Source organism: Lynx rufus, unplaced genomic scaffold, assembly GCF_022079265.1.
Source record: "Lynx rufus isolate CCGP_SWC_20201006 ecotype Redwood Valley unplaced genomic scaffold, mLynRuf1.p SCAF_17, whole genome shotgun sequence".
NCBI lineage: Eukaryota > Metazoa > Chordata > Mammalia > Carnivora > Felidae > Lynx > Lynx rufus.
The window spans coordinates 50,873,674-50,887,238 of NW_025814831.1; the positions used below are offsets into that span (position 1 = coordinate 50,873,674).

General features: G+C 39.2%; 1 protein-coding gene and 1 non-coding gene across 2 annotated transcripts in view; both read left to right on the forward strand.

The window, feature by feature from the left end:
- Positions 1-10,103, forward strand: part of POLE2 (DNA polymerase epsilon 2, accessory subunit) — a 30,789-nt gene extending 20,686 nt beyond the window's left edge. Inside the window, exons 12-19 of the mRNA XM_047079715.1 lie at positions 241-330; positions 506-560; positions 1,362-1,421; positions 1,509-1,586; positions 3,401-3,509; positions 4,554-4,730; positions 6,173-6,240; positions 9,990-10,103. Coding sequence (XP_046935671.1) covers positions 241-330; positions 506-560; positions 1,362-1,421; positions 1,509-1,586; positions 3,401-3,509; positions 4,554-4,730; positions 6,173-6,240; positions 9,990-10,008 — 656 coding nt within the window. The 3' untranslated portion in view covers positions 10,009-10,103. The remainder of the gene's footprint in view (positions 1-240; positions 331-505; positions 561-1,361; positions 1,422-1,508; positions 1,587-3,400; positions 3,510-4,553; positions 4,731-6,172; positions 6,241-9,989) is intronic.
- Positions 6,978-7,139, forward strand: LOC124512664 (U1 spliceosomal RNA). The gene has a single exon (XR_006962188.1). It is a non-coding gene; the product is annotated as a U1 spliceosomal RNA (small nuclear RNA).
- Positions 10,104-13,565: the final 3,462 nt, after the last annotated feature.

Genomic DNA, 13,565 nt, shown 5'->3' on the forward strand with positions numbered 1-13,565 from the left:
ATAAGGTGTTATTAAACTAGTAAGTTTTTGTTATTAAAAACTCATGGTTAGGGGCTCCTGGCTGGCTCAGTCAGTGGAGCATGTGACTCTTGATCTCAGGGTTTTGAGTTCAAGTCCCATGTTGGGCCCAAAGTTTACTTAGGAAACAAAACAAACAAAAGAAAAACCTCATGGTTAAAGGGTTTTTAATCTGATTTCTAGACTAGAAAAGTGATATTCATTTTATTCTCTTATTTTTAGGTTATTCACCAGCACCTCCAACCTGCTTTATTCTGTGTGGTAATTTTTCATCTGCACCATATGGAAAAAATCAAGTTCAAGCTTTGAAAGGTATTGAAGGTCTATTGAATAAATGTTTCTACATTTATATAAATGAAATTGATAAGAAATGATCTATAATATTTTAATTTCATTTAAAAGATGTAGAGTTGTAGCTAAGCAAATATAATTTGACTTTTATGTGCATTAAATGCAAATTAAATTTAATGTCCCTTTAAAATTTTAGATTCCTTAAAAACTTTGGCAGACATAATATGTGAATATCCAAATATCCACCAAAGGTAATGATTTCTATTGCTATATTTTTAAAAGTTTTTTAAAAAACAAACAAAAAATGAATTCTAAATTTTATATCCATGATTATTACGAAATGAATGGAACAAAAGTTTGAGAAGATTAGTATGCTAAGAAAAAATTATCCTCACATCATGATAATGTATGTTATACTGTACTAGAGATTTATAGTGAAAAATATTGAAAAGGAAAGAGTGATACTTTCAACTATATTTTTAAGTTCTTGGTGACAGTACTTTGTCTAGAGCTGTACTCTTCAATATGATGGTCACTAGCCACATGTGTCTCTTTAAATTTAAATTATTTAGAGGTTCCTGGGTGGCTCAGTCAGTTAAGTGTCCAGACTCTTGATTTCAGCTCAGGTCATGATCTCACCACTGCGAGATTGAGCCCTGTGGCTCTGCGCTGGGGTGGAGCCTGCTTAAGTTTCTCTTTCCCTCTACCCCTCCCCCACTTTCTCTCTAGCACTTTCTCTCTAGCACTCTCTCACTCTCTCAAAAAAATTAAAGTTAAATTATTTAAAGTTAAATATAATTAAAAATTCACTCATACTCGCCACAGTTCAAGCACTCAATAACTGGACAGTGCACATAGAGACATTTCCATCACTGCAGAAAGGTCTGCTGGACAGTGGTAGTCTGGAGACTTAGTTCATTTATTAAAATGCATGAAATTTAAAAAATATTAAAAATTACTATTTAATTCAAGGCAGTAACTCGACTTTAGACTACTGGATAGTGTTGCAATAATTTTTTTTTTTTAATGAATTATATTGAATTTTGCTATAGTAGTCGTTTTGTGTTTGTTCCTGGTCCAGAGGATCCTGGATTTGGTTCCATCTTACCAAGGTAAGTTGTGTTTAGATTTTTCTAACAGTTAAAAATATTTTGTCAAATTTAAAAATCTATCCTACACCACATAAATTGTTTCTATAGGCCACCACTTGCTGAAAGCATCACTGATGAATTCAGACAAAGAGTACCATTTTCAATTTTTACTACCAATCCTTGCAGGTAAATATTACCATTTTGTGTTATGCTTGTTTTCGTTTCATTTCAAAACTAACTTGCTTCTTAAACTTTGTCTCCGAACTTTGACTACTATGAGGTAAATATAAAGAGAAAATTTCTCTTTATTTTAGGTTTCTCAAAACTTTAGAAATATTTTATCACTGGGCACCTGGGTGGCTCAGTCAATTGAGCTTCTGACTTCGGCTTAGGTCATGATCTCACGGTTTGTGGGTTCGAGCCCCACATCGGGCTCTCTGCTGTCAGGGATGAGCCTGCTCGGGATTCTCTCTCCTTTTCTCTCTCTGCCCCTCCCTGACTCATGCTTTTCTCTCTCAAAATAAATAAATAAACTTAAAAAAATAAAATTAAAAATATTTTATCACTATTGAATTCACTGATAATGAATTTAGAAGCTGAAAAACAGATGGAGATTTAAAAATCGATATTCTCATTACACATCCTTTAAGAAAAGCTACAATGGAAGAGGGAAACAGATTATGTGTTACTGCACATGCCACTTACTATAGTCAGAGGTTACAGTCCTTGGTTCTCTCTTTTCTGCCTGCATTCACTCCTTTGGTGACCTTAGCTACTCCCAAAGCTCTCAGTGCCATCTGTGTATTGACAACTCCCACATTTACATCTTCAGCTCAAACCTTTCTCCCAGACTCCAGACTTATGCATCCAGATACCTGGTCATCATCCCCCGTGTGTGTCTAGTAGACAACCTCACACTGAGCTTCTCATCTACTTCCCACCTATCAGCTCCCAACCTGTTCTGTACTCTTCCTCATCAGAGTTCATGGCACCTTAGTCCTTCCAGTCACTCGGGCCAAAACTTTTTGGGTTTCTCTCACATGTAGTGTTTCAGGCAGTCCTTCAAAAATGTGAAGGAAGACCAAAATATATGCAGAATCTGGCCACCTGTCACCGCCTCTGTGACCCTCTACCATCTGCTCTAGCCTGGATTACTGTAATAGCCTCCTCGTAGGTCTCGAGTGTCTACCCCTGCCCCTCGGTAGTCTGTTCTTAGTGCTGTGTTAGAGTGATCCTCTGACACATAAGCATGTCACCTCCGCCTTACTGATCCTGAAATTTGGGCGCTCCTTGTGCCATTCAGTAACAGCCATATCCTTGCCGTGGTAGTCAGGGCCCAGCATGATCTGGCCTCCTATTCCTGCTCCTCTCTTCCTCATTTATTCCAGTCACCACAGCCTCCTTTCTGTTCCTCAGACATGCCAGCCATGCTCTGTCTCGGGGCCTCTGCTGTAGCCGCTCCCTCTGCCTGTCTTGTGTTCCTCCTTTGCCTGCAGTGTTCTTCCTCTGCATATCTGCTTGACTCTCTCACCTCCTTCATGTCTGTGCTCAAATCAGACTCCGTTATCAGCCCTACCTATTTTCATCATCCTGTTTAATCCTCCAGCCATCTAGCCCTTCTTACCTCACAAATGATCCCTGATAGCCTGTTTTTCTTTTTCCCATACACTTAGTCATCTCCCAACATCCCATATAATTATCATGTTTATTGATATTTTTTCTGACTGCCCTCCCTCCATTAGAATATAAACTGCATCAGGGCTGGGATCTTTTTGTTTTGTTCACTCATCCCTACGATAGTGCTGGACACATACGGAGAGCTCAGTAAATTACTGTCGAATGAATGGAAGGATAGAGTCCAGCTGAATTTTTGCTGTGGTAAACGATGGGTAGTGGGAATAGCTTTGTATCATAAAACATTTTGCCTTTTAAACTATCTCCTTTATTTTTTTTTTTTTTTTTGCTGAGGAAGTCAAATTCAACTACTGCTTTAATTTCAGAATTCAGTACTGTACACAAGAAATTATTGTCTTCCGTGAGGACTTAGTGAATAAAATGTGCAGAAACTGTGTCCGCTTCCCTAGTAGCAATTTGGATATTCCTAATCATGTAAGTTAAGAGTCTTCTTTATTAAGCTATCATAAGTGTTGCATTATATAAAATACTGTTAAGTCACTTAATAATTTGACCTTTTATGTTTATGGTTCAAAGTACTTTTGCCAGTAAGTTAATTTTTGTTACTAAGTCAGTGTTTCTCAACTTTCTCACTGAAGTATCCCCTAATGGGCAGAGGGAAGCCCAGAATGAACCAGAAATTTCTTTGAGTCTTCCCGTTTTGCCTTAAAACTCATAAATCTTATGTTGTACTTCAAAATACATATGTATTTATTTTAAAAAGTATTTACCTCGGGGCACCTGGGTGTCTCAGTTGGTTAAGCGTCTGACTTCGGCTCAGGCCATGATCTCACGGTTCATGAGTTCAAGCCCCACGTCGGGCTCTGTGCTGACAGCTTGGAGCCTGGAGCCTGTGTCTCCTCTCTCTGACCCTGCCCCACTCCTTCTCTGTCTCTTAAAAATAAAATAAACATTAAAAAAAATTTTTTTTAATGTTTCCCTCATCACGTTCATTATTTTATATGATCTGTCCACATCGGGAGGGTATGTAATGTTGATCTTGTAGCTTCAGGGTTCCCTGAAGTGGTATATGGATCCCCATATACCATTTTGGGAAATGTGGAGGTACATCTTACAGAGCATTTTTAGTATTTATTTTATAATATTTAAAGTTTATGTGGGCTACGTATTTATTCTTGGCATTACTCAAGCTGTGGAATTATTTTTAGATGAACAAAATTAATAACTGAGTTTATTATACAGTTAAAAGTACAACTGTTCCAGTGTGACTACTTTGGGGGAGTAGCTTTTATGATAAGTGGTGTTAAATGAAAACTTACAGATTTTTTTCCTAAAATACAGGATAGCTAATTTCATTTCATATCAGTGTTTCTCAAAGTTCTGTGATTTAAACTTCTCCTAATTGTTTCTCAAATTTTCTAAGTCCTTCTGGTAATTGATATTTAATGTAAAGTTATTTGTTAGCAATTTTAACTTTTACAAATGAGCTGAAGTTTGTTTTATATCATTGTTTTGTAGTTTGTAAAGACGATCTTATCCCAAGGACACCTGACCCCTCTCCCCCTCTATGTCTGCCCAGTGTACTGGGCATATGACTATGCTCTGAGAGTGTACCCTGTGCCTGATCTCCTGGTCATTGCAGACAAATACGATCCTTTCACTGTGACCAATACAGAGTGCCTCTGTATGAACCCGGTAAGAACGTCATCGACCTTATATGGGCATAGTTCGTCAAGACTGGAGTGTCATTTCTTTAAATTAAAAAATTTAGTAAAATCACTGTTAGGAGTAAAAATATGCTATTAAGGAAACATTGAATTAATGTGGTACACACAGAAAGTTCTTCAACTTTCAGGATAGCATGTGACTGTAAAGTAATGTAACTTAAAAAAAAGAATACACCAAAGCTTATACATCCAAATGAGTATTTTTCCCCTTCAAGGTAACTTACCTTAGGATTCCTTTCTGGGAATTGCTTTCAGAGCCTGTATCTCATTCTCTTTAAATATTTTAATGTCCTTTGTGGATGATTTTGACTTTTGGAAATTTGTGCAAGTCCCAGAAACCTAAGCTGGATGAATGTGGGAATTCTTACTCGGACACAATTTCTACAGAAGTAGAATTGCCTTTTCATATTTGGGGAATTACTGCATAAACATTGTTGATGTGATACAAACTATCTTCAGTAGTGATTTTTACTTTGTATTCTTCATTGATTCTTATGAATGTTAGACCTATTTTAATACTTTTTTGTTTTGTCTAGGCCATTTCTAGAAACATCATGACTTACTATTGGTTACTCATTTATACAACAATCAACAGTTTGGTTTCACTGTTTGAAATTTGTGGCCTGATTTTTTTAGAACCTTTATTCACTCTTCCAATATTCTTTCACAATGAGGCTATTTCTTATTTAAATTTTACTCTTTGGGTGTTCTCATAGTTAATGCTTTATTTGATAACACCTTATTTCTGAATTTTTCCACTTTCTCATCCGGTAGGCCAGTAAACAGCCCTCTCTACACCATCATTCTGTCCTTTTTTACCTTATTTATACCTTTTGGGCAAGCCCCAAACTTGCCTTTGACATTGCTCCATCCCTTCTTGACACTTCCACTAACGAATGCCTGCAACGGGCCAGACACTGAGTTGGTGGCAGGCACACGGAGACTGAAACAAAAAGACCATCTCTGCCCTAGAGTTTAGTAGTGGATGCATTGTGGGATTACTGCTCAGTTGCTTTGGGGGCACCTGAGAGGGGCATCAACCTAGATTTTTCACTGGAGGGAGACAGGGGCAGGAAAACTTTCTTCAACATGATGTTTACGTGTCTTATAGGTGTATATAGCATTGCACAGTACAGCATTTCTTAGGCTAGGTAGAGCCACCCTAAGCATTTCCAGATACATGTTAGTAGAAGACAGTCTAGCCAACTTGAAAGACTTTTGCTTCAGGTGGAGCCATTTTATAGTAATATCTTCTCTCAGCAAAGATGGGGGGGAACATCTGCCTCATTACTTTATAGTCACATCTTACAACTTTCTTTTTAAGTCATGAGCAAGGAGTTTGATTTTAAAAGTAGGAATTGTTTTTAGGACAGTTGAGTGTTCACTTACAGGCATTTTTTTCTCCCAAAGGGATCTTTTCCAAGAAGTGGATTTTCATTCAAAGTTTTTTATCCATCCAGTAAGATAGTAGAAGACAGGTAAGTGTACCCCCAGAAACAGCAAGAAGGAGGTGTCTTTTAGTAGTGTATTGCTGAAAATCACAAGTCCTGTAGGTGTGCTGAGGTTTTTAAAAATATCTGTAATTGTCTTTTGGAATGTTCTAGGCTGAATTTCTGGTCATGCTGTGGGACATAGAATTGTATGTACTTGATGGCACATTTGCGATAAAACAGATTAAGAACTGTTTTCTGAGGAATATCTCAGAACAGCTCTGGAGCTGGGTTAGTTCTTTTATAGGCTGACTTCTGATGACATCATTATTCAGAGAGGTCAGCCCCGTCCTCCACATGGTTGATTCTCAAAACCTAGGTAATCTGCCTTAAATTGGCAGCAAACAAGTGTGTGTGGGGGGGGGGGGAGGGCGGGGGGGGGCAGGGACTGGATGTGTGTGTGGTGATGGTGAGGGGTTGGGGTTGGGAGGCTGTCTTGGGAAAAAAGAATAATGACCTGGGAGGGCAGTGGTTTTCAAAGGGTGATCTATAGACCACTCTCATCCAAATCTTCTGGGATCCTTGTTAAAAATGTTATGTTTCTGAGGTGCGGAGCATAGGTGGCCCAGTTGGTTTAAGTGACCAATTCTTGATTTCAGCTCAGGTCATGATCTGAGGGTTCGGGGGTTTGAGCCCTGCATTGGGCTCTGTGCTGACATCGCAGAGCCTGATTGGGATTCTCTGTCTCCCAAAATAAATTAACACTTAAAAACAAAACAAAAAAGTTTCTTACCCTGGCCCAGGAGATACCATGGTCATGAAAGTGGTTTTCCCAGGGCAAGGCTTATCCATTGCACTCCAGGTGTGGCAACCCCTGCAATGTCCCTGAATGTGGGAAGGCCGGCTGCATAATTTGTGGCAGTGGGGAACTGCTTTTGTGTTCCCTGCTGGAGGCGGGAACTTAATCCAGGATTAAGCTGGAACTTAATCCTGTTAAGTTCCAGGATTCTGCTCCAGACCTATCAAATGTCTCTAGTTTAGGGCCCAAGAATATGCATTATTGACCCTATTTCTCTTGGATTCGGGCATCCTAACATGCGATTTCTCAGTTAATCATATTTTGAAAATGCTCCCACATTCAGATAAGACCAAGTGAGCAAGTAACTGCCTTCTGGGTTCTTGTCAGAGAATATAATCTTGAACACACAGCCCAGTTGTCTTTCATTTTTGGGGGCAATTAACATATTTACTCAAATAAAAGCAAACATGAGTACATTATAAAAATTTCAATGTTTAAAAGTATAAAATTGGAAAGGAAAAATACATATGCTTCCTAACCCTGAAACCGTGATTAACAGTTTCTTACATATTTCTTGAAAAAAAAATGCATTGTTCTTGCTGCTCAATAACTCATGGAGGATTTAAGTCCATTCACTTTGAGATACTGTAAATTTTATTCTCGGATTCACTCACTTGACACATATTTGACTCTTACGGCATTCCAGACACTGCTTAATTTGTGGAATGAATACAGCCAGACAGATACTCATTAAGGTCGCAGATATTCTAGTCTATTCTATAAGCCCAACAAATGTTTGACTCTACCTAACCCACACTGAATCCTAAACTGCGCACCCCGACATGATTTGGAATGCCCTTAGGTAAGAGGAAGCACCTGTCTCCAGTCTCATGGCTCCCTACTGTTACACCTGGATGCCCCTGAGGGCATCTGATTTTGTGATCCCAGGATTAAGTCACCTCTGAGGGGTGTCTGCCAGGAGCATATTTTGTCCACCTTCAGGATGACTTTTACTGAACTGCGATTTGATATGAAACTTACTCTGCTGTGAAAACCAGTACCGGGAACTTTCAGTAGGTCTCAGGACAAGAGAATTCTGTGTCTGTCCCAAGCAACTGTTTATCTTAGGGGAGACTGTGAATCTTCTGAGAAGCTCCCTTTGCTTTAGCTGCTAGGAAGTACAACCAGATGTGTAGCCCACTTTGATAGCAGCAGAGGAATTACTAGCATAAATTTTGGGTGCAGCTCTGGCTTCATCTTCTCTCCCATGTATTTTGCCCTTGAATTTCCTCATTTACTTTTATCTTTTTATGACATCTCTGCAAGCCATTTTATACTCTTTTCTTAAAAAATGAGTCAGGATACAAGTAAGTAAATCACAACAGGAAATGAACTGATGTATTAATTATGATGGCAAAGACTTCAGCTGTTTCTGGTAACGTTGCCCGATTGACATGCAGAATTGTTTGCGTTCTAAGCACTTTTTGCAGAACTCTTTGACAGTTCCTGACATTATTGTGTTAGAAGTCATGTGTGTACCCGTCTTCCTTAAAAGCTTCTAGCATAGCCTTTGACTTGCAGTTGATGCTCACTGTTGGTTGAGTTGAAATAGTTGGCTCCTTTATCTTCTATGGACTCAGCTGCTGAAAAGTTTTGACATGATTTCCAAACTATAATTTAGTAGTAATAATTGAAGGAATCTTTTCAGTGCTGGCTCAAACAGGTTGATGTACATTTATTTTCAAGAGAACAGAACACAATTTGAAGATACGGTGGAATGATTTGGTCTTCCTGCTATTTTTAGCTTCTCCTTAGAAGAAATCATTTAGTAGATTATTTGTGAAATCATACTGTAGACTTAATCACAGAAACTGTAGTCAAAGTAGATAAGGTTAACCCTGTTTCCATATGTACTCTCAAATACAGTTGTTTATTTTAAAACACAGTATGGGTGATGTAGTGGAGAAATAAATACCCATCTTCACACATAGTTGGCCAGAATAAAAAGTGGTAAAAACTTTTATGGAAGGGAATTTGACAGGATTTCTTAACACCTAGACTATATATACCAGCGATTCCATTTTTAGGAATTTATCCTCCAGGTATACTTAGGTTTATGTTTAAAAGTAGATACTGGTGGGGTGCCTGGGTGGCTCAGTCAGTTAAGCGTCCGACTTTAGCTCAGGTCATGATCTCACCGTTCGTGAGTTCGAGCTTCACATCAGGCTCTGAGCCTGGAGGCTGCTTCAGATTCTGTGTCTCCCTCTCTCTCCTCCCCTCCCCTGCTCATGCTGTCTCTCTCTCTCTCAAAAATAAACATTAAGGGGCGCCTGGGTGGCTCAGTCGGTTGGGCATCCGACTTCGGCTCAGGTCATGATCTTGCGGTCCGTGAGTTCGAGCCCCGCATCGGGCTCTGGGCTGACGGCTCAGAGCCTGGAGCCTGTTTCGGATTCTGTGTCTCCCTCTCTCACTGACCCTCCCCTGCTCATGCTCTGTCTCTCTCTGTCTCAAAAATAAATAAATGTTTTAAAAAAAATTAAAAAAATAAAAGTAGGTACTAGCACTTTACTGTAGGTTTTGTAATAGCAAAACAAACAGTGTAAACGTGTATCCATTTAAATGTGCGCGCTTCTTCAGAACTTTCTGAATTTAAATTCCAAAGCCTTAAAGGAAGGGATTAGGTTAAAAATTATAAATATACTTGTTACTAATTGAAAAAAGGTGTAGAATAGTGCTTATTGTTTTCTACCACTTAAGTGTTTTTAAAGCATATACCCCCACAATACATGCTTACATATAATTACATTATCTTTATAAGGACAAATAATTGCTTCTGGGAGCAGAGACGGAGTGTGAGACTGATTTTTCACTGTGTCCCCTTCTAAATTTGGAACAATGTGCATGTAATGACCTATTTTTAAAATGAACTACAATTAAATATTAAGAAATGTATAATAAATTAGGTTTCCAAACTAATTTTATGAATTTCTATTTTCAGCAAACTTCAAGGTTTCTGAGATTCTAAGACCATCTGAAGACAGAAAATTCATCAGTTTCTGCTTAATTTTGTATCTATGTAATTTTGATAAGTTACAATAAAATTATGATAAACTTAGAATGTTCTTAAATTTGTATTTTATGGAATTTTGTTATTAAGTTATAATAAACATGGTACACTTTACAAGGTTTTATAGCAAAAATATTTTCTGCATAGTCTTAAGAAACATGTGAAAGTATGTATGAAGATATAATCTGATTATACATTTATGGTTAAAAACTGAAGTTTTGGGGCACCTGGGTGGCCCAGGTGGTTGAGCGTCTGACTTCGGCTCAGGTCATGATCTCGCAGTTCCTGAGTTCAGGCCCCGCTTTGGGCTCTGTGCTGAAAGCTTGGAGCCTGCTTCAGATTCTGTCTCCCTCTCTCTCTCGAAAATAAACATTAAAAAAAAAATTTTTAAGGTTTAATTATTTATTGTCTAGCCATATACCAATATTCATTTTAAGAAAAGTACAAATATTTAAAATTTTTATGGGGTGCCTGGGTGGCGCAGTCGGTTGAGCGTCCGACTTCAGCTCAGGTCACGATCTCGCGGTCCGTGAGTTCGAGCCCCGCATCGGGCTCTGGGCTGATGGCTCAGAGCCTGGAGCCTGCTTCCATTCTGTGTCTCCCCCTCTCTCTGCCCCTCCCCTGTTCATGCTCTGTCTCTCTCTGTCTCAAAAATAAATAAAACGTTAAAAAAAAAATTAAAAATTTTCTGAACCCTTGTTTTAGTCTAACTTAGGTTTTTATCACCATAAGAGTCCTAATGGTATATTCAGCAATTTTCAAACTGTTTAAATTTCAAGTCACAGAATTTATTCTAATAGTGAAAACCTTTGTGTCAGGATATTACTATGATAATTTCATAATTATCTTCTGGCACTGGAAATTTAAAAACACATAGTCCCCCTAGATTTTACATTTAGAAGACACAGTGTTTATTTTAATACCATCCCCTCACTTACCTTTTAGTTTATGGCATTGCAATAATAGCCTAGAAATGAATCTGAATGACAGGAAGTTGTTAGAGGTACAAAGAATTTCTCAAATGTGAGAGTATCTTGATATTACAAAGAGCCTGGAATGGAAGACATTTCTTTGAAAGAAAATTAGCTTTTGGGAGAATAGAGACTGATAAAAAATAAAAATGACATACTGAAAGGAAAATTCCTCAAGGAAATTTAATCTGAACGTAGTGATAAGTGAATTAGTAGTTAAGAGTGAAGTGGCAACTTAAGAAGTGGTTTGAAAATGGAAAATTTGGGGAGAGCATTAGTAGAGGCCTGATGTTAGAAGAGCAAGATTTAGCTTTAATTTCAAGAATAACCTAGAGAGGGGTGCCTAGGTGGCTCAGTCAGTTAACTGTCCAACTTCGGCTCAGGTCATGATCTCATGGCCCTTGAGTTCCAGCCCGGCATCGGGCTCCTTGCTCTCAGCACAGAGCTCTCTTCAGATCCCCTGTCTCCCTCTCTGCCCCTCCCCTGCCCACACTCTATTTCTCAAAAAATAAACATTAAAAAAAAAAAAAAGAATAACCTAGAAAAAGTTAAAGAAGAAATCAAGGCATAAGGTCAAAAGCTATATATATATTGCTTGGAAAATGTACAATTTGGGCCTTAAAAGTGGTAGCGAAATAAACACTGTAAGGTTGTTGGTCCAGTTATGAGAACGAGAGCTACCTATGAAAGACGATGGGTCGAAAGTTATAAATGGAAATTGATACGTGTTCCCTCATTCATTAACTCCTTCATTTAACAAATAATTGTTTCAATAAAATGAACTTTTTGAGATCTTTTTACATTTAATGGCTAGAAAGACAGGGTGCATTTAGGAGTTAGCAAGGTGAAGTGAAATGAAGCAGGGTAGTTAACTGTGAGCAGAGAAGTTGCCAAAACCAGGCAACAAGAATAAGATAGTAACTAGAACCAGGTGGGAATCAGTGTTGTCCAGAAACGTAAAGCAGAAGTCTGAAAGATGGAGCAGTAGAGGAGGAGCACTCAAAGGGCATCCTGGGCTGCTTTGGGGAAAATCAGAGGGGTGTTGTGCTCCCCGACTTGGTGCTTACTCAGCTGGAGCGTGGCCCACCTCACTGCAGAAATCTGGGTATGAGGCCCTGTCACAGGAAGGTGTGCCTTCGAGCAGGGGCCAGGTAGTTCACAAGACGGGAGTGGGTAAGATTTCTCTTCTATGAGAAAAGCGAACACTTGGTCTCGAGTGGGGAATCCACAGGAAGTGCAGACTGGAGCGCGCAGGCCCACCTAAGGACGGCACCTGCTGTTGTTCTGCCATCAGCCAGTCATGGCCACACGGGAAGCCTAGCCCAGTCTGCCATTTTGGAGAAATCCGTACTGTCAGGAAAAGCATCCCGAGTGTTCAAGCACTGGTGACTAATTGAAATCACCAAAGTTTGCACCAAAGACGACATGATTACAGACTGGATTATGCCCGTGAATTGCTTTCTCTGCCTTACAAGCACAGAAATTGTAATCTTGTGTTCTATAAAATACACCTATTAAGTAAGATGAGTTGGGTCCCAATCATTCAATCACTAAAATCTATTGTGGAATCTGCTGTGTTTTCATAGAGTGAGGGGGCCACAGGCAGGGTAAAATTAAAATGGAATGTTTCAGTTCTGACCCTGTGCACATTCGTGTGTTTTCCATGGAGCGTAGGCCCCCTCCTACCATATTCAACCAGTAAAGCTCCGTTTTTATTGTTCCTATACTTTGGGCTTTATTTTTAGACAAGCCTGAATAAAAAAGGTGGTCGGGCTTGGAAAGGGGCAGGAAACTGCCACTCTAATTCTTTAATACATTGTTAAATGTTTGCCATGCTAGACACTAAGCTAAGTGCTTACTGTGCTATTTAGGCTCCGTTAGGTCACCATTACGTTTAATTTGTAAGTGAACAGACAGGAACAGGGAGATTAAATAAGTTGCCAAGGTCACACAGCTGGTAAAGGTCAGAGACAAGTTCACTCCATCGTGTATTGTTTCCCTTCTACTCCCTTACTAAACAGTAATTTTTACTCCACACTTCAGAAGTTATACAGGATCATCTATCTAGAGCTGTGGTTTTTTTTGTTTGTTTGTTTTTTTTACCAACATTCCAGTCCATGTGGGTTTTCTTTTTTTTTTTTTTTTTCAACGTTTATTTATTTTTGGGACAGAGAGAGACAGAGCATGAACGGGCGAGGGGCAGAGAGAGAGGGAGACACAGAATCGGAAACAGGCTCCAGGCTCTGAGCCATCAGCCCAGAGCCCGACGCGGGGCTTGAACTCACGGACTGCGAGATCGTGACCTGGCTGAAGTCGGACGCTTAACCGACTGCGCCACCCAGGCGCCCCTCTAGAGCTGTGTTTTAAATTGAAGGTTGAGCTCATCAGTGGGTTAAAATAAATAGGTCACAGCAGAATAGAGAATTCTAAGGTGTTAAGTATTGTTGCATGATACTATTGCTTCAATCATGTGCCAGTCAGGAGTTGGCATGTTGTCAGAGCTGTCTCACTTGCTTTAGTGGATATCAGGCCAACA